The sequence below is a fragment of the Athene cunicularia genome (assembly GCF_003259725.1).
Source record: "Athene cunicularia isolate RWA chromosome 10 unlocalized genomic scaffold, athCun1 chr10_part1, whole genome shotgun sequence".
NCBI lineage: Eukaryota > Metazoa > Chordata > Aves > Strigiformes > Strigidae > Athene > Athene cunicularia.
The window spans coordinates 22,030,646-22,051,187 of record NW_020799112.1 but is presented as its reverse complement, the minus strand read 5'-3'; the positions used below and the strand labels follow the sequence as shown (position 1 = coordinate 22,051,187).

Here is a 20,542-nt window from a genome sequence, read left to right as displayed (position 1 = left end):
TGTTAGGGATTATGAAAATGGCAGGTGTTAGCAGTCCTGGCTATTTTGACCAGTTGATTTTGAGTATGTACTGTAGAATATGCTAATACAAGAATAGAATAATGCTAAAACCTGGAAGTTCATAATAAGGTTACTAACTGGCTGATTCAGCTCTGTAAAGGATGATTTGTCTGAACTAATTCCAAGAATTTTTGGACAGTTTAGTGTCTGTAATATGTGGTAGCCACACCCTACCCCTCAGCTTTAAAAATACTCTATAACCCCTAAAAATAATTTATCCTTGAATTTGTTAAAGCAGACTAAACACTGTCATTTAGACTTCCTTTCTATGCAGCTGCTCCCTGGCAGATTCAGTAGTTTAACAAATATTTCTTTTCCCACGCTGTTCTTACCTGATTCATATCAGGGTGCTTGTATTCTCAGAGGGAACAGCTTAACGCTTCACTGTTTTAATGGCGATATGATCAGCTTGTATTTGTATATTATCCTGTGTTGTGGGCCATTATTGTGTTCCCCAACCCCACTCCTTCCTCCTCCAGCCTTCAAAGTGGCTGGCAGTCAAATGTTGTCAGCCACCTGAACATCCTTGCTCCATCTATACAAACAACCCTGTACAACTCTGTGCCCGGAGCTGCTGCCTTTGATGGGCTGTTGTGTATGCGTGTGTCTCAGAAGTGCATGTCTCTGTTACAGAGCAGCTGGCTGCTAGAACATGAAACCTGTCAGACTCCTGGTGTGTTCAAAGCAGAAGTGAATACTGTCTCTTCAGCCGTACAGATGGAGTAAATCCAGACTGACCCCTGCGAGTTGCTGTCAGAACCACAAAAGCGTGGGTGGACGTTTGTGGCCAGGAAGGGACTCTTGGGGAGATAAATTGATCTGAGAGCAGTTTCCCTGACAAGCTTCAGTGCTGCTAGACATAGCTGGTGTGTTCCTGGTTACTGACTAGGTACCTATTCTTTCCTATGCCACCAGAACCACTGGAAGCACCACAGTGGCGGAAAAGAGTAGCGGGGTGAGCTTGAGAGTATCTACAGCCAATATAGAAGAGGTACAGACTGTAGACATCATGTTTCTTGGACCACAAAATCACTCTCGGGTTGCAGCTGGCTGTGGACCTACAGAAGCAGTTACGATCCACCATTTCTTGCATGTGTGGCTATGAAGGTGTCAGATTAGGATCTCCTGAGCAAAGTGAATGAAGAAGAAAAGGTTCAAAATTGCCTTTGAAACCTTGAACCTGTTCCCTGTGGATACCAGAATGAAGTATCTTTGTCTCCGTGCAGAGCTTTCATCACTTAATTTTTGGCTGTGTGAAATTAACTTCAAACAGTTCTGGAACTCTTCAACTCTTCACAGCTTTCTGAGATCATTGTGTTTAGGGCAGCTTTTGTGAGCTGTAGCAGCAGTTCCTTAGCAATTCTGCCTGTCATCAGTGAGTGGGGAGAAAAGGTCATCTAGTCACAGCAGAGTGGTGTCCTGTCAGCAGGCCTCTGCCTCTTCAGGATGTGCAGTGTTGTAGCATCATGAGTCCTTCCAGTGTAACACACTTGAGACTGTATTTGGCTCGAGCTGTCTGAACCTCTCCTGATCTGCCTTGTGCACTAGTGTGGCCAGAGAACGGGGAACGTCATCCCTCGTGAATAAGTCTTGCACTTGCACGTTAGCATGGGTGTCTTCCTGAAGTTTCTAGTCTTTATAGCTTGGAAAAAGAAGAAGAGGACCTTTTAGTATCACCTGTCAGTTTAACGAATACACAAAAATGTGTGTGGTGAGTTTTTGGAGGGTGAAAACAGCTAGTGGAAAAAAGTGAAAGTGAGAAAGAAGATCTGTGGGGAAGATTGTTGTGAACAATTCAGAAGTTTTTGAAAGCTTTAATTGAGAAGGATATTTCTGCATGGCAGTTCATAAGCAGATGTCAGTTTGCATAGTTCTTTTGCTGGTCTAACTAAAATCCTGTACCTGTCCTAGTTTCTGATCCCAAAAGAATAATTCCCTCTCTTTCAGCAAGACATGTTTGAATCAACCTTCAGCATGCCAGCCTTAGGTTTGTTGCTTCTAGTTTCCTGAGGTCACATACAAAGCAATTTGTCTTTCTGTAAAATAGCATTCAGACAAATTCAGATGTCTGCTATGATACAAGGAAACAAACCATGTGATTAAGCCAACTTTAAGATCTGAGAGTGTGGAGCCTGGATCTGGGATCTCCTCAGTGTGGACTACGTTGATGCCCTGTTAAGCGTGATTGAGATGCCTGTCCCCAAACCCACCAAATTACCTGTACTTTCTCATGCTTGAAAAAGTGAGCAAAGCTTGTGGTCTCAGCAACCAAATACAGATGCAAGAGGAGGTGTTTGTCTTTTAGGGCAGTGTATCCTAACCAACATCTCTTGGCCTTTCTCTGAGAAGCAGGGGGTGAGATCGTTTCTCAAGCTGGATTCTGTCAGTTGGGCTGGGACTGAGGACCCTCCTCTTGCTGGGGAGAGGGTGGTGGTGCGCCGAGTGAGGTGCAGAAGCACGCGTGGTACTCCTCAGCTTCAGTAGTCTCCCAAACTCACTGATGTTGAATGTCACTGAAGCCAAGTAATGGATAAAGATGAATTGGATGCTTTTTTGGAATGTAAGACAAAGGTGGATATTTGTGAGAGATATATATATATATATGGCTCTTCTTAATTTGATGCCAAGAGAGTTTTGTACTTCCTTGTTCTTAAACCTAATTAGTACTGTTGCAGTCATAAAACATTGGTAATATTATGGACCTTAAAGCCTGGTCATGACTAAGAACTTTGAAAGCTGAGCTGCCTACTAGTGGTCAGTGCTGGGTGTGGTTGGTTGTTAGGTCGGTCTTTTCTGATCTGTTAGATTTCCTAGTAGGAGACAATTTTCTTTGAAGGTAGAAAATGAACTTGTGATTTGGCTGGAATTGTCTTGGCCAGTTGACTGTTTTGTCAGTAAGTGGGTATTGTAGATGTTCATCTCAGTCCTGTGGCAATCACTTCTGATTATAGAGGGTGAGAGAAACTTCTTAAAAATCTTATTTAGTGGTTTGTTTTCAGATTTACCTTGTTAGCCAGTCTTCTCTGCCTCAGGATTAGCCTGCAATTCCCTTGGTTACCTTTGACCTCCTCCAGTTGGTATTGGTTAGGGAGTCCAGCCCTGTGGCTGTATGGGAGACCAATGATAAAGCAGACTGAGTGCTTCCAAGATTCCTTCTGAAAGCACCTTTAGTCCTATGTGGAATTCAGGAAGGCCTCAGGGACAACATCTGCTGCTTCCCTGTTGCTCTTTGTATCTGTTTAACTCTTTGACCACCTAGATTGGATCAGTTTTCCTCACAAGTCTCTGACTAGCCATTGCCTACAAACAGTCCTGCAAAGCTTTTTGCTTTCCAGAGAAACAGTGCTCATTTGTCTTTTTGCTCTGACATGGTCGCAGCTGTTGGGGTTTTTTTCCTCTCTTGAATTCAGTGGCTTATCAGATGAGCCATGTAACACTCCACAGCTATATTAATTAACAGGAGGAGAGCAATCACTTTTGTTGCTCCTCTGAAGCTGTAATTTGAACAATGTGTAACTGAAATTGTTTTTCAGTTTTTAAAAAAATCTTGTACCCTCTGATGGGTCATGTCAGAAATCCTAATATTTTGAGCATGGCCTCTCTGTGTTATAAAATAAAAATAGATGTAAGAATTCTTTGTTCTTGCCTTTTTCTAGAGTTCTTTACTGCTTTATTAATCTGTTCTGATAAATTTTGATACCCTTTTCATTCCCCCCAGGAAGTAACTTCGTGGTCAGTCTATTTCCCACCCTCTGATGAATACCGAGATACCATTAGGTGAAAACTTGCTCGGACCATGCTCGTTGTCCAAGTGTTTAATGCAGCTGGTGAGAAGTAAATGGCAACCCATTCCTTGTGTCTGAACAGATCACACCCATGCGCACCAAAAAGTGTTAGGCTCTTCAGAGCTTGTTCTCACAGAGGTCCTTGCCTTCTCTGTAGCAAAGACAGCCAGGAATTACCTGTTGAGAAACACGGGAACTGCTCGTGGAAACTGCTCCCAGGTGCTCGTCTTCCTGGGAGCAGTGGAAGTCACTGGGCTGTATGGATCGTGGCCATCGCGGTTTGCCATTGCCTTAGGAAATGATCTTCACGTGTGTGCTGTGCAGCATGTGCGTGCTGCACCCAGTCTGATAGGAGTGTATCCCAAGCCTTGCTGGGGGAAAGGGGTGGCTGTCGCTGCCAGAACAATTCGGGATTGGGGAAAGAAGGCTGGCGGGAACAGTTGTGTGCTAGGTTAACAGTCCTGTCCTGTGGCATTAAGCACTCTACCTCAGAACAAAATCCCATTCCTCTAGAATGCCGAGAAACAAAGTAAAATGATTTTTTAAAAATGCAAACCCTACTGGGTTGATTTATCCAGGTTTTTTTGAATCTGTGTTTACCATCGTATGTGGATATGATGGGGATAAACTTTACAAGGGGTAAAGGTAAAATAAATTTGCTACTGAAACTTAGAGCTCTTTCCATCAAGACAAAGTAACTGCATTACTTAGTCTACAGTTTTCAGTGCAAATTAAAAATTATGCTCATAATTGATTTTAGCTTTATATATTAAAAATAGATCTGAACAATAAATCTGAATGCATCTTGAATATGTTATTTTGCATTTTAGGAGAACACACGTATTGTCAGGGTGAAGGTTATAGCTGGAATTGGCCTGGCCAAGAAGGATATCTTAGGAGCCAGGTAAGAATATATATTGTTAATATATTAAGGGGACCGCTGCTTCTTTTCTTTTTTTTTTTTCTCCTCCCCACAGCTGTTTAGATCTTAGTAAATACTGCTGTGCCTCTTTCCAGAAAAAATCAGGACTGTTTTAACTGGTAACACTATAAAATGATCAGAGGCAAACATGAAGATACTTGTTTTCTTGCCCAGGAGTCACTTGGACAGAGCTTAGCATTGGCAAAACAATGTGTGGGAAGGTTTAATTCTCTCCATGGCAAAATAGTTCTGCAACGGAGGATAGATAGATGTGTATATTTTACTTAAGGTAGACTGCAGCTAAAATAACAAGAGTTCAGTTATAATCAAAATTGTCTCATCTGTGCTTTAAAGACTTGGAATGAACACAACACTAAACACTGGTAGCAACGAGACTATTTCAACTGAGATGATATGCAGAGGAACAGCACCCACCAATTCTATAGATAGGGCAGACCCATGCCAGTGGCTGCGGGCTCTGGGTACGTACAAATTTAAAAGTTAAAAATCTGTACAAGGGAAGAAACAATCAAAGTGGCTTAACATTTAGCGCAGGAAAGATCAGACTTGAGAACTGATAATTTAAATGCTTTGTAAAATCATGGAGAATTGGCAAGTGGCAGCATGCAGCCTGTGCTACAGCTACTTCTGGTCTGTGTACAGAGGGTCTAGGAAAGTACTGATGGGTTCAGTACTAGTTCTGCTGTCAGCTGCTTTGGCATATGCATAGGAATGCTGTTATTTTAGCACTAGCAGAATTGTTACATGTGACATCAGTTAAGCATTAGCAAAATTTCTTTTTGTGATGCTCATATTTTCCCTGAAGCCAGGAAGTCTCTCTTCAATTTTTCTCGTGTGCAAATTTTTTGCTTTAAACAAAAATAGGGCAGCTTTTCTCATCACAACTTAAATATGTGAATACCATATGCTCTTTTGCCGTGTGGCAGACAGTCTTGGTCACCTTTTGTTACTAGTCAAGGCATTCAATCACTCAGAATCTGTTCATGAAAAGTGATATTCATATAGTCTGTAATTGTACTGCAGGAAGGAAAAAAAATCTGAGGCAGTAGGCCATTTTAAGCAACCATATTAGGACACCTTCTTTAAAAGAAAAATTCAAGTTAAACTCAGGCTCTGAAACTGATAGAACATTTAGTGAAAATGCTGTGTCTAAGGAAGTACTTCAAATTCTGAGTGTTTTAAATTGTTAAAACCAAGAGATTTAATACTACAGGCTTTTTCAATCACAACTGATTTTTTTCACGTATGTCTTGTTGAAATGCATGAGGATTCATTAAATCTGTTCTCATGAAATAAGAACTATGAAAGAGGAGATAGAATTAAATTGTAGTAATATACAAAATATAAAATGGCCATACTAGTATGGTCATAATCAGTACCAATGTTTAGATTAGTTTTATCTCTACAGCTGTTTAGTAAATGATTGTAAATACAAATGTGTGTGGTGTTCATAATGTAATTGTAACTCCTAGCTTCATACCTATCAATTTAAGCCTTTTAAAACTCAACTGCTAATAATGCTGACCAAAAGAAGGATATATAGCAACATGCTTATCTTTTTCTTTTCCCCTCCCAGTGACCCTTATGTGAAAGTGACAGTGTATGATCCGGTGAACGGAGTCCTTACAAGTGTTCAGACAAAAACAATTAAAAAGGTTAGCTGTCTTATCTTCTGGGTTGTGGTGATTTTGTTTTGGGTTTTTGATCAGATTCTAGAGGAAAAGTTAATACTGCAGGAAATATGAAAATTAGTACATTGCTTGATTGAACAGGCAAGGGGAGAGGAATGTTCCATAACCTACTGTTTCTTTGTTCGTGGCATTATTTTGATATTTTCAGTAGTTTTAGTGAAAAGTAGAGAAACACTAAGGAAAATAAGGTGAATACTGATTCAAAGCTACATAATTCATGGAAATACTGGATTGTTCTGATTTTCTGGGATCTTTAATAATACAAGAATCTCTTTCTTGCTGTAAAACCTTTTACTCTCTTCCTTGTTGTACAACTCTTATCTTTTTTTTGTTTGAAACACAAACACAATTTGTTGTGTTGCAACATCAAACTGCACAGTTCACCCGAATCATGATACTACTTTGTTTCTCTAGAATACTTGCAGGGAAAGGTCAGTCTTAGTACTGGTAACTTACATTAGATTAACTAAAAATGGAAAACTGTACATGAGAGGGAAAGTGTTCTTCCAAATCATTGTTCTCAGATAGTGGCTGTGATTTACATTGAGATCACTCCTGCATTTTCTCTTCACATGGGTAACTGCTAGTTCAGCTATAATGAGAGTTCAAAGTATCTCTAGTATTTTTTTAAAATAGCCACAACTGAAATGTGTGTTTAGTTGAGCAGGTTATATTGTGTTTGTCCCACCTGTGCCTGGACTGTCTAGGTTTTGTTGTTGAGAGATTTGCCATTTGCTAAGCGTACATAATTTCAGGATTAACATATGTTTGCATGTAAGCAATGTGGATAGTGGGCTGAGAAGGCGACAGTAATTATTACTAAAGACATACCCGAAGTTAACTGATTTGGGCTGTATAATGATCCCTTCTGTGTATCCATTGCATTAGCCATAGTCTGAGAATACTTGAATAAATTGTCTTAATTCTGCATTGTATTGAAAAGTGTAAGACTCCCGTGACTTCTGCCTGCAATAGCAGCGTTAAAGCTTTTGTACTTTCTTCTTAAGTGGATTGTTACATGGGATAAAACAGATGTAAAACATCAGGAAAGATACCACTACAGAATTGTCACTTTAACCAATGCTGTCTTTTTTGTTGTTTTTTTTTTTTCTCACCTCACATACAGTCCTTAAACCCAAAGTGGAATGAAGAACTCTTATTTAGAGTAAGTGTTTTTTACAGTCTCATTATCTCTCTTGATTATTACATTAACATGTTAGGAAAGATGTTTTCCCACTATTTCAGCTTAACATCAGAAATACATCTATTATTAATGTTCAAAAAGCCTCACAAACTTCTTTCCTTAGAAAACATTTGTTAACGTTTTTACTTGTGCCAGAATGAAACTTTTAGTCTTGATGTTATCTATATGCTGTGAATGTTTAAAAACATGAACATGGATTTAAAACTGGTTTGGGATAGTACCAGTCTTGGCTCATTGGTTCCAATGGAAATGTGTTACATAGTGAAAAGGCTGCAAGGTGTAGGTTTGCTGTTTAATTTAGGTCTTGTGTATTTCTTTCCTCTTGCATAAACAGACACTTTGCTGAAAACAAATGCTAGAATTTGGCATGTATTTTAACTGTTAACATATTTCTTTTCCCTAGGTTAATACTCAGAAACACAGGCTCCTTTTTGAAGTATTTGATGAAAACCGTTTGGTAGGTCCTTTTCTGTTTAATATTGCACTGTATTAGACTTGAACAAAAGTAATTTCATCTGCATTCAGCGTGGATTAAAAAATGACACCAAACACCCTTAACTTCTACAAAGAAACCTAAGGCTAAAGACAGACCTGATTAGTTTCCTTATCTGACAGTGCCATGCTTCGTGACGCTCTGGAGCAGTTACGTTACTGTTTTAAACTTCTAATGTGCTTTCACTCATAAAAGCATCATTCTTTTATAGTGCTTTTCAAATGATATGGCCACATTCTTTGGTGATACTGAAAGCTCTGCACTGAATGTTTATTATTCCCGCAAACTAAGTAGTATTGATAGCCTAGGTATCTCTGCACGTGGTGTGAGAAACCTCTTCAATTTTCTTCATATACTTCAAGAGTAGCATGTGTGTGTTTTCTTGTGAAATGTTAACAAGTGGATAGTGGGTTGTGATCTTGTAGCTAGGTGTCACACTCTGTATGGCATGTCATGAGTAAGATAGGGGTAGCTTGTGCATTTATTTTCTCAGTGAAATGAAAACTCCTCCTCTGACCATGCTCTCATTTTATGTATGAAGATGTCTACTTACATATCTTCCTGTCTGTAAGTTTTATTGTAAATGGGTAAGGCTGGTAGCAGTACAATTATGACACTTGCATCCTCAGGCCACTTCAGACATTTTTTTATCACTGAAATACATACTTTTTCCTTCTGCAATAGTTTGAAACTCATAGGAGGGATTGAATGCTCTTTATTTTGTGCTCCAAACACATTTTCATTCTGATAGCCGTTATAAAGGTTCCTTTTGTGCTTGAATATTGTGCTATGAAAAACTTTTTTTCTGAATGACTTCTGCATATATTCAATAATCCATTGTAACTGGATTGTAATAGGTGCTGCTCTGCTAAAGTTGGGAAGAGTGAAAATGTACATAAATAAAAGTACAAACTGCCTAGAATAATTAGATTTAATAAAGACACTTGTTTCTTGGTTACAGATTTACACAGTCCCCTAACAATTTACTGCTTGTATTACCTGTCCCAAATATTTCAAATACGGTGTCCCTTTTTAAATTTTTTTTTAAAAGCAGTTTTCAAGGGAATCACCAGCATTTGTGGCTTACATGGCAGGCTGAACATCTGAGCATCCTGAAAAATCATATTTGTCTCAACATGATGTTACGAGCTACAGTGTGTTCATCAGGTCAAAGTACTTTGTCTGTTAGTCACTGGAACATTACTGCCACCCCCTGGAAGCCAGGAGGCATGATTAGAAAGTCAGATTCCTGATTTTTTGGGGGGAGAAGGCTGGTGGGTTTTTTTATTTCCACCAAGAAAATTCCTTAGCTTTCTTTTTCTAATCTAGAGTAGATAAGTTGTTTGACCTGTCTGCTTTTGGGAGAGGGACCAATAAAACATTTTATTGGCATCATCTTGGAAACGATGCTTTGTTTCCTATGTACAACTGTATTTAGAGACCAAAGCATCGTGACCTCTTCAGTCACTGTATAGTTCTACAATAATCCCAATATTTTTTCTTTTTTTCCATCTCCTCATTTGGTGAATGGAAAAGGCTATTTCTCTTTAGCTGGCTCTCAGAAACACTAAGTTGCTATCCCAGATGTCTTGAGCTGTTTTAATTAAGTCAGATTGTTGCCTTAGCTGAGATTGTTGTTGAGCCTTGACAAGCTCCCTCACTTTTATTAATTCCTCTTCACATGTCAGAAATCCTAGGTGCCTTGCTCTCTTTCACTAGGATATGCAGCTGTGATCGGAAGGTGTTTCACCTTCCGTTATGTTAGTAGGCTTCACTGTTAATCAGCCTTTCTTTCTTCTAGACCTTGTGAGCAAGCTGATAAAACTGAAATTCCCTTACGTTTGTGAAACTGTCCTCCCAGTGGATAACTTCTTCATAAAAACTTATCCCAAGTGCTTTTATTCCCTGTAACTTTTGGGGATAAATTGAAGCCTTAAATCTCTGCTTTTTCTTTTTAAGAAGTGTTGCTTTCTTGAAAACCTGGCTCAAAACTTATCTTCAGTGTTAGGCATGAACTCAAAGTCCTGCTGCATTGCTTATATCACCAACAATTGCAATTTAAAAATATTTGTATTGTAGTTTCAAAATTTTTCCAAGATCATCTGTCTTGATTTAGTGTTCCTATTCTGTTCTCCTGACTTGTTGCGAAGCATTAGCAGAAGAAAGGGCTTGAGCAGTTTGTGGAGTCCTCAGTTACAGTTGTCTTTAAAAACACATGAGAGATCTGTCAAGGAGGACAGTGAGATTGCTTAAGGGATGGACCAGTGAAGGGACTAGATGTCTTTTTGCTGTCTCTTCCTTCTTACAGTAATTGTCACAATGATGTATGTTTCAAATGATGTGCCAGAATCTGTTACTGATACTGAAGAAGCCAATCATGTTAAGATTTGCATGGAGCTATTGGTACTTTAAAAAATTTATTATATTAAATTTATTTTTTTGTCAACTTTAATTCAGCAAGATAGAATTTTGCATTTTAAGAGCTGTTTTATGTTGACTAAGGAAGCTGTAGTTGGCTGGCTATACCTGTACAGTCACAGCTAAGGAAGAGTGACATGTTGAGAAATTTCACTTAAATCTTAAGCCTAAATTACCAAATTATGTCATCTTATTTTTTTTAGAGGCTGCTTTAGTAAAATTGGGAACACATTTCAGATCATCTGTTGGGGGAGAAAGTGTTGCGTTCTTTTACTAAAAGCAGTATCTCTAATAAAGTGCTTGCAATTAAATTTGTGTGTCACTAACACGTTACAAACTGTGCTACTAATAAATTAGTCGTCAGAGTGAAAAGCTTTAAGAAATGCATTTTTTACTCTTCACTTGCATATCTGAGGATGGGTTTTGTTGTTGGGGTTTTTTTTGATATATTGCTTCAAGTTCAATTGTAACACTTTAAAACTGTGAATCTTGAATGATATTTTCCTTTTCTCCCCCTAGCCCAATCCCTCTCCAACATATAACATTAAAAGTCCAGTTGGTAAAGCATAATGAAATAAATGAACTATTGTATTTGGCTTTTTATGAATAAGCTAGTATTCATTTACTGCAGCATTCTAATTGTGGAATTCAGGTAATGGAGGTTAAGTGAGCCCTGGAGTATAATTAGAAAATGAATTTGCTGCTTGCAAAGAGGGTACTGTGAATTTGATTCCTGGCTCTTTTTTGGGAAGGAGGTATAAATGTTAATTTTACTGCCTTCTAGCTTAAAATACAGTAAAGGTTAAATAAATATGGAGAAAAAAAAAATCTAGTAGTATGACCTATAAAAGTATAAATGCCCTAGTGTTCTCTTCTCTTTGCACTTTTTCAGCAGCACTAAGTAATTTCATGTTAGTGTGGTAGCATTGAGTACTGCATCGTACAGCTTCTGTATTCAGAAGTACATTCATAGCCAAATGTTTGTTTAAAAAAAAAAAAGACCAACAACAAAAAACCACACTCAACAGCAAGATTCAAGATTGTCTTTTTTCAGAAGTCCCACTAGGTGCCAGCAAAGGACCTTTTCGGACGGTAGGAAACATTTTATAGGAGTTCAGTCTCATTACTCTTACAAGAGTTGACAGTATATTAACCTCAACATGCTGATCATTTTATTAAAAAAGAAGTATATTAGCTGTGAATGTATGAGACTGTATATATTTATACAGACTATCTTTCTTCTGTAATTGTGCTTGGTAATGCTCTTTATCCCTGTGCATGCTTAGCTCAGGGTTCTAAAGCTTGTGTAGCTGGTCATGGATTTCCATGCCATATTAAACTCTAATGAATGTCCGCTTGTTGTGGGCTTCCAGCAAACAAGACGAGGTAGTTCAGTTTGTAAGAATGCTTTGTTTCTTTGTCCCTTTAACAGTTGTAAACTGGGAAAAGTTAAAATATAAAACAAAGGGTTAACACGGTAGGCTGAAAATAAATGCCATATTATTAATCAGAATAACTTTTCGTAGTTCTAATTCACTTGCACCTCACTGAGAATTATGATTTAATTGGCAGGAGAGGTTTCTTCTATGTACAAATCTTGACAAAGTGTGATTGCTTAATAGTGTAGATGGCAAGATAATGCCAGATTTCTTTCAAGTTTTATTTAAACATTTCAGAATTTTTATATTTTTTTTTAAGGTGGAGGAGGCTTATTTCACTGGTTTATGCATAATTCAGACCTCAGCAGTTTGCTAGCATGGTTACTATTTGGAAATTCAATCCTAGGCTTGATACTCAATTATATGGGACTTCATTCCTACCAACTTCCTGTAATTCTAAACCTATGGGTAAAAATATTAGTAGTCATACGCTGCTGAGGAAAGTCCGGACACGTTGACTCAGCTAGTGCGGCTGCAGCAGGACTTGCTGTTTTAAACTTGGAAGTACTGGAAGTTTATTATTGTATTCGCTTATGCAAATTACAGAAGGTATAATTGAAACAAGGTCAGTAGCCTGTCAGCGTGTTGCCGCTGAGGTCGCTGGAATGTGCGTGCTTTGTGAATGAATGCTGTCTGACTGCGAGCGATCAAAGGCGTCCAGAAGCTGCGGCTCAGCGAATGGCTGACTTATTTCAAGAGGTACAGTTCTTTTGTAACACTAGTATCTTGTAGAAATTAGGACAAAGACTGCAACTTTTATGGGCTTTTACTGTTGTGAAGTACTAGCTCTGGGTTCTGTGCAGCTGCCTGTAGCCTTTCTGCTGAAGGATCTTTGTGGTTTTCATTTGCTAACATGCGTGGAAATGAGAACAAATGGCACGACGGTTAAGATTGCATTTTGCTACCCAAAGAAGCAACACAGATCCGTTATCGGAAACCTCTGAAGATGTGTTGGATAGTAACAGTTGTATGTACTTCCAAAAATTGCAGAATTCTGCACCTAATGTTGCACAAATGAAACTGACTCCTAGGCAAGTTGCTTATGCACCTGTGATGCAACAAGTAATTAACCAAGAGGAAAATGCAACTAATTCTTCATTGGGAATAAAAAGGAGCACCTCATTACATATTTCCTTACAGTCTAGAAAGTTCAGTGGATGTTTTCGGTCTGATGATGCAGTAGCTCCTGGTGAGGACACTTCATTCATTGGTATTGGTAACGAAGGAAGCTGTGGCGCCAGAATCGTGGTTGATCGTCGCTCGAACGATAGCCTTCTGTGCAGTGGCAGCCTGAGCAGCACTGCAGCCAGCGACAGTGGATCGTTCAGCAGTGCTGGCAGCGACTATGGATCATGTGCAAGTACCACAAGTGATGGAGGTTCATACAGTAATAGTGTCATCAGTGACAGTGGTAGTGGCACTCTTTCAGCAAGTGATGGTACGTTCTGTAGTAGCGTTGTACATGGCGATTCTTCATCTAGAAGCACTGCAAACAAATGTAATCCCTGTAGGAGCAACTCGTCTCAGGAAGCTCTGTGTAGAAGTAATAATACTTTTGACCAAGATGCTTTGTCGGTGAGGAAGAAAACTAAAATTCCACTGCGACGCTGTTCATCACTGGTTATTTTCCCCAGGAGTCCTTCCAGTACTCCTCCAGCTTCTCCAGTAAGCTCAGGTCAACTACCAAATAGAGGCGCCTATCAAACATCCCATAAACTAGTCATTTCTCCTAGTGAGCTGGCACAAAAAGAAGATCGAACTATTTCCAAGGGATTCCTTTCAACAGCAGTCAATGGACTTCGACTGTCTAAAACAGTTTGCTCTTCTGGCGAAGTCAGAGACATTCGACCGCTTCACTTGAACACATCATTACAGGACAAAAGTCAAATTTTGAATAGTTCTGAGCAGGCAACTCCGGAAGAAGTATCTGATGGCTTCTCATGTGTTTCAGTTCATCTCACTCAAAGACCACTTGCATCGAGCAGTGAAGTGGTTAATGGCTGTTGCAGTCCGGAGTTAAATCCGAACTCCAGTGCAAAATGCCCCCATTTAAAACTGGCACGTAGCACATCTGCATGTTTACCTTCAAAAATAGATTCAGAATATCAGATTAACATAAATGAACTAGAAAGACCCAGTGCACAGATGAGCAAAACCCACCATGTTTTGCAAAGAAGTGTTTCGTTGGAAGGATCACGCCAAAAAGTTTCCTGCTGTTTATCCAGCCTTAAATACAAGTGTCATAGTGCAAGGACGTCTCAGTTGCACATACAGTTCAAACCTGGGAATGAAGGAAAACCAACTGCTGTTAAGAAAAGATACGGAACCTCTAAAAGGGAAATGTGTAGCACTTTGTGGAGGCCCCATAAGGTGAGCGTTCTTGTTTACAGAAAAATTTGTCAGTGTTTTACAGCTGATATTTAACTGGAAAATAATAAAATTTACAATCAAGACTTAAATGCAGTGTTTTCAGAATTTCCAGACGGTGTCAAGCTCACAGTTAGGAAGCTAATTTCTATATTATCTGTAACATTTGGGTTTGGGACTTGTTTCTTAGAACATGGTAGATACAGTAGCAGAGGTGAGTAGGTTTTACAGTGAAATACCTGTATTTAATATATTAAAACCAATGATTTCCTATTTACATGAAGTCGGAGGTGTTTTCTTGTCTAGTTATCTAGACATGGGAATTAATTAAACTGTGGGTGAAGTTGTGTAGCTTCGAATACGCAACTTCTCAGTAAATTAATAGTAATTACTAAAATTGCATATAAAACAGCTTAAAGTGAGTGGATAACTGTCAAGACTGAGGTTTATTTCATATAGGCTTTATTTTACAGAACAGTTTGCTGTATGTAGAATTAAAGATAAGTCATATTTGAGCAGAGAAGCTGTAAATACCATTTGTTTCTGTATACACCCTGAACCACAGGAATTTTCAGAGTTTCCTCTCTCTTTTTTTTCTTCCTTCCAACCACTACTTCAGCCTGAGCAGTACACTGTAACTTAATACCTCTCCCAACAACATTGCTGTTCAAATTATAGTACTTGGGTCTAGAAGGCTTATATTAAATATTTTTTTTTTTTGGTAATGAAACTCACGTCCAACTAAACTGCTGAAGTGTGTTTACTCTTATTAACTCTTTAGGCAGTTTAAATTGTTAGTAAGGCATAAGCCACATGAAATGTGGATTTTAAGACTTCTTTAAATAACACTGTGAAGGCTTGAATGATCTGATTATTATATATTAGTTGTGAATGCTGATAAAAACATTCTCTCTGAGCTGACACTACTACTGTTTAACTAACAAGCTTGTTTAAGCAAAAGGCTTTGTCAGAGATCTATAATTATGACAGTCCCTTTCTAAACTAGTAGTATAATACTGTGGAGGTGTTGGCCTGTAGTTTTTCAGTCTATTGTTGTCCTTAGAGTAGTGCCTGATGATTCTACACTTTGACTTCTTTGGATTTTTGTGTTACTTTGCTTTTTGATTTAAAAGACTTTGAAGGAAAAAAAAAAATGCACTTTCCTTCTTATAAAACTGTGATCTATGTTTAAGCTTCATTGTAAAACTCTCAGTGGATCACAGGTAATCACTGTGCATATATTTTAGTGATTCCTCATCCCAAAATCAAACTGTAAAGTTGATGGTAAAGTCCACAGTAAGCACAAACAGATTATGACACATTTTAAGTAGTCTGGATCTAGTTATTTTTCAAAAGTATATTGTAAAGAGGAAAACATGTTGAGTCATGCAGTTCAAGTAGTTTTTGTCAGTTTGCACTGCTAGCCTCTCTGTTTAGTGGCAGTTGATATGTAAGATATTTTATATTTTAATACTGAGTGAACTTTAATAAATTCAGTTTAGATAGAATCCAAGTTCAGGGTTGGTTAGATAGCAAACATTTCCAGAAAACCTCATGGGACAGGGGACTGCCTGTGGTTTGTTTCAGTTCCTGGGGAGCAGTGTTTACAGTGGATTGACATAAAATCTAAGGAGACTTAACCTTTTAAAGCACTTCATAGCGTGGGGCTGGGGTAGTTCAGCATTTCTCCTGTGTTAATGTGATGGCATGTTTTAAGCTTCCTGAATTCTTAAGACTTCATCTTCTGACTAGAAGATGACAGAGATAAGTTTAAAAATCAAAGAGAGGAAAAAAAAAAAAGTGTGAATCCCAAATTGTTGTAGTTACCTTTTACTTTTTGTTTATCTGTAAATATTTAGATGTGTGCTGTGTCTGTGTCCAAACTAAAAAGATCTCTTGACATCAGAAAACTGGACACTGAAGGGTTTATGACAGTATTCTTCTTTCAGATTGCTTTATGCAACAACAGGCACAGGAGCCTTTCAGTCCTGAAACAGCCCTTTCAGTCTTTATGTAAAATAGTTTTTTATAGAATATCCTATAAAACATGTTATTAAAAAGAAAAAAATTAAAAGCTTCCCCTACCAAACCAAGCAAAAACCATAGTTGACTTTATAGCAATTCACTAAAATAAAATAAATACTATTACATTTGTTATTAGTCTGTGACAAATCTAATATATTCTATGGCAATCATTTAATTATATAGTCCAGTTAATTATCATGGTGTATTGTGACTCATTTAAAAATAAACAACTCCCAAAATATTTCTCTTGACTCCAGTTAGTCTGGCCTAGTATACTGATATGCTGAGTCCGGGTTCAAATTTAACAAGTTGATACTGGAGTAGCATTTAGTAATGTCAGCTATCTGTGCAGAGCAGTCATGAAATCAAATCAGTGCTTTGGTCAGAGACTCCAGGGTCTGAAGCAGCGAAAGGTCTACGCATTCTTTTCTTACGTGCCTAGCTACTAGCCTTCAGCCACCTCCTATCAGATTTCCTGCTTTCTATAATCAACAGCTTGTTAAAGGGTGACTTAAAAAAAAAAATCAAAACACCATTTCTGTGACAACTGGCCTTGGATTATTTTTAATTAAGTTTAAAAATGTGGAATAGTTATGACCCACAAAGCACTGCTGGTCTTTACTGGAAACATCAAATAGGTTCTGCAGCAGATAGTGGAATTTCATTTATGTGAGGCAGGAGGAAGAGGGGAGTCCATGGTTGCAGCACTGAAGGTTGTCCTTGACTTTGTATTTAGGTTTTTAATGGTTTGGGTTTTTTTTTTTTTCAGTGCATTTATCTTGCTTAGGGTAGAAATAAATCTGTGGCTAAAGCACTTTGACATCACAGATGTGAATTGGGAGGCTGGGAGTGAGTAAGGGAACAGTTTTACATGTCATCTTGCATACGGAAGCTTTAAGAGGTACGGAGCAAGTCAGGAGTGACTGCAATCCCACTTCTTGTAGTTTATAAACAAACTACTTTTTTAAAAAGGCGCTGTGGTAATCTCTTCCACAAGTATAATATTATTCTGACGTCCCTGTTGACATTAGCCATTCCTTCCCCATCAGTATCACTGCTGATTAATTACTATCTTAATGAGTATCTTAAATGTACTTGCAAATCTGTTTCAGCAACTGTATACCTTGAAAATATTTTTTTATACTCTTTATAAGGGAATTATTGTGCTGTCCTTTTGTCTGCAAGTAATTTTGCTCAAGTTTTTTCTCTAGTGAATGAAGTAGATGCTTTGAAGCAACAAACTTCAGAGGTGGTGTAAAAGAACCAAAACATTTTTCTGCTGTCAGGTTTGTGTGAAGAAAACCTTTAGCTGGAACTCTCCAAGCTTTTTTCACCGGGCTCTGGAACTCTGCCTTTTGTATTTGTAAAAGGAGATGCTAGTTGACTCTTTCAGTACTAAATTAAAATTTTAGGCAACCAGTAATTTGAGGGGGCTGTGCGTGAGGATGTCTGTCTTCACTAACTTCCCGGCTGATCTGAGCATGCTGGGGGACCAGAGCCTGTGCCTGTAACATCTTGATTGCTTTGATAAATGCTGCACCACAGGTTAGCACTGAACAGCCTGAAGTTGTCTTCTCTCTTGCGTCCTCTTTAAGTATAGAGCCTCTGTCTTACCAAAACCCCTTCACAGAAGGTAATGGTCCAACCTGGGAGAGGTGCCAAGAGAAGGGGAAGACAACCGTGTCTTATCTCCAGCCATCTCCATCGTTGCATATTTGAGCAAAGGGGCTGCAGGGGTATCAGTGTCCCACATCTGTGCAAGGAAATGAGGTAGAAAAGGGGCAAGTGAGGCGGAAGACTATAGAGGCAGTGCAAGGCAAAGCACAAATTGGCATCTCTCCCTGCTCTTGTGCTACAATAACCTCATCGCCGAATGATTTCATATTGTTCAGTATTGCATATCTTGAAGGATCACGTTACGGGTTGTCTGTGGCACATCGCTGTGTCATGGAGAGCTCAGTCCCAGGGAGCGGGGGTTGGAAGGAAGGTGGCGTGTTTCTGAGGAATCGTGGGGACATTAGACTTAAATCACATAATACTATTTATATTGTGCCAGACAAATTTTAGAAGTTGAGGTATGCATCAAAGCATTAAAGGGAAGACAGTGGAAATGATCCATTAATCACGGTAATTAACAATTTATAATTGGTTGTAGGTGATCGCCTACTTTCATCCTTTATATAAAGTGACCTGTAGTGCTTTGATATTTTGTACTGATTTCTTCTCTTTTCCATCTTGCTTAAATGCAGAGTTCTTGCTTCTTCTCTGCCTCTCTTCATGCCTTAGCTTTTGATTAGCAATCTTTGTCAGGGGGGAAAAGTTTACACACAAAGGACGTGCTAAACCTTGCAGCCAAGACTAGCTGGGAACGGTTGGTACCTGGAAGCATTAGCGAAGGAAGCAATGAATTAATATTATTTGGTATCGGCTCCATCCTTAAAATTTTTTTTTGTCACTTTTGCAAGTTGTATTTGGCAACAGTGAACCATGTGTAACTTTCAAAATAGGATCATGCTGTAAGGAACAGTGTCTGGGCTGTAGCAGAATACTTGAATAATTCTGTATATCAGAGCTCTAGCACTCTGTAGCCATAAGCAAGCACTACATGTACATATTAAGGAGGAGTTTTATCTGGTTGTGCTCTGCACAAATTATGATTAACCTCATTCTGTTTATAGTCTACAGCTGAACTGAGTTTGGGTGTGTTCATCTGCCAATGAAAGGGGGAACTAAAACTGTGAAATGATGCAGAGCAGGGCTCCTGAAACAGCTTATATAAATATTTAATTATCCACCCTTCAGGTTGATTCATGTCCTCTTAATCTACCATGAGAGAGTGGGAAGCATTGATGGTGTGGCTGCTTTAATGTAGCCACAAGCTATAGTTATTCTGTCTTTTAAGGCTTACTGTACATCTAAGAATATCTTGAAGTAAAACTTGTTCTCAAGGCAAGATAGAAATACTCTTCCCTTTACTCATGACTAGCCAAATAACTTGCAGGCTTTCAGATACAATACCATGATCATTGCCATAATTCTTCTTGTTTTGAATGGTATGTCCTCTTTGCTTTCTCTGAGAAACTAGGTCAACACTTTGGGTTAAAAACATTTATTGGAAAAAGTTGTGGTGATGTAGAAATCATGGTCTTTGTAAGCTTTATAGCATAAGACAGAAGCCCTTAACAAAACTAATAGTACCTATAGGTATTCTCCTCAAAATAGCCAAGAAGCTCAGCTGTAAAATTGTTGAATACTAACTCTAATGAATTATATTTTAATCTATTAGATTCCCCTACTGAAGGAAGATGGTAAGTAGCATGTTGATATTTTTAAATGTCCAAAAGGGGACGGACCTACAGGCTACTGCAACAGGCTAGTCTGGAAGAAAGAGTATGTAGAATAGAATTAGTAGACATATGACATATTTTGTGTTTACAAGGAGGGAGAGTGAGCAGTACTTTGATAAAAAGTTTTGTCTTGTAAATCAAACTAAGCAATGACATACAGAGATGGGTGAGCTGGTTAATGCAGGACACCGAGCTTTTCAAAATATTTGATAAGAGCCCTTAGCAGAAGTTCTGAAAAATGCTTTCAGTATATAAGTGCAGGAAAAAAAAGCTTCCTCGTTGACGACAACTAATTAAAAGATAAGAAGCAAAAGTGAGAATTAAATTGTCACCTCGGAAGTTGCAGAAAATCTCATGATAGTGACTAGACAGTAGAAAAATTTGAAAATCAGTGTTGATAAATGCCAAGTACTGCACACAGAGGAAAACCAGCTAATGGTGTATGTGTGGTAATGGTCTACCATATGGGTCAGGAAATAGTTTACGTCATGGTGAGTGACTCTGAAAATGTCAGCTCAAATCTTGTTGGCAGTTGAAAGGCAAAGAGAAGGTTAGGATTTATTATGAAACAAATTACCAAAATCTAAACCCCTGCTATGGGGTTGCACAAATCCGCGTGTGTGCATGGCACGTGTATTTGTAGTCATCCTTTTTCAGGAAGCACATATAGCAAAACTAGAAAAAGCAAGGAAGGCCACAAGATTGGGATAAGTTTTGTGTGAGGAGACACTAAGTAGACCCAGGGCTCTTCAGCTTTGGGGGGGTGGGGG

At 38.5% G+C, this 20,542-nt stretch overlaps 1 protein-coding gene across 4 annotated transcripts in view; it reads left to right on the top strand.

Moving 5' to 3' along the window:
• Positions 1-20,542, top strand: part of NEDD4 (neural precursor cell expressed, developmentally down-regulated 4, E3 ubiquitin protein ligase) — a 58,515-nt gene that overhangs the window by 7,802 nt on the left and 30,171 nt on the right. For 2 of the 4 annotated variants that reach the window (XM_026856190.1, XM_026856191.1), the window contains exons 2-5: positions 4,676-4,749; positions 6,365-6,443; positions 7,606-7,644; positions 8,087-8,140. Coding sequence is in view for 2 of the 4 variants with exons in the window: in XM_026856189.1 (XP_026711990.1) it covers positions 12,907-14,403 (1,497 nt within the window). In the remaining 2 variants the exon portion in view is untranslated. Of the gene's footprint in view, positions 1-4,675; positions 4,750-6,364; positions 6,444-7,605; positions 7,645-8,086; positions 8,141-12,906; positions 14,404-20,542 lie in introns of those variants that run through there. The other 2 variants (XM_026856189.1, XM_026856187.1) reach the window with 1 other exon arrangement.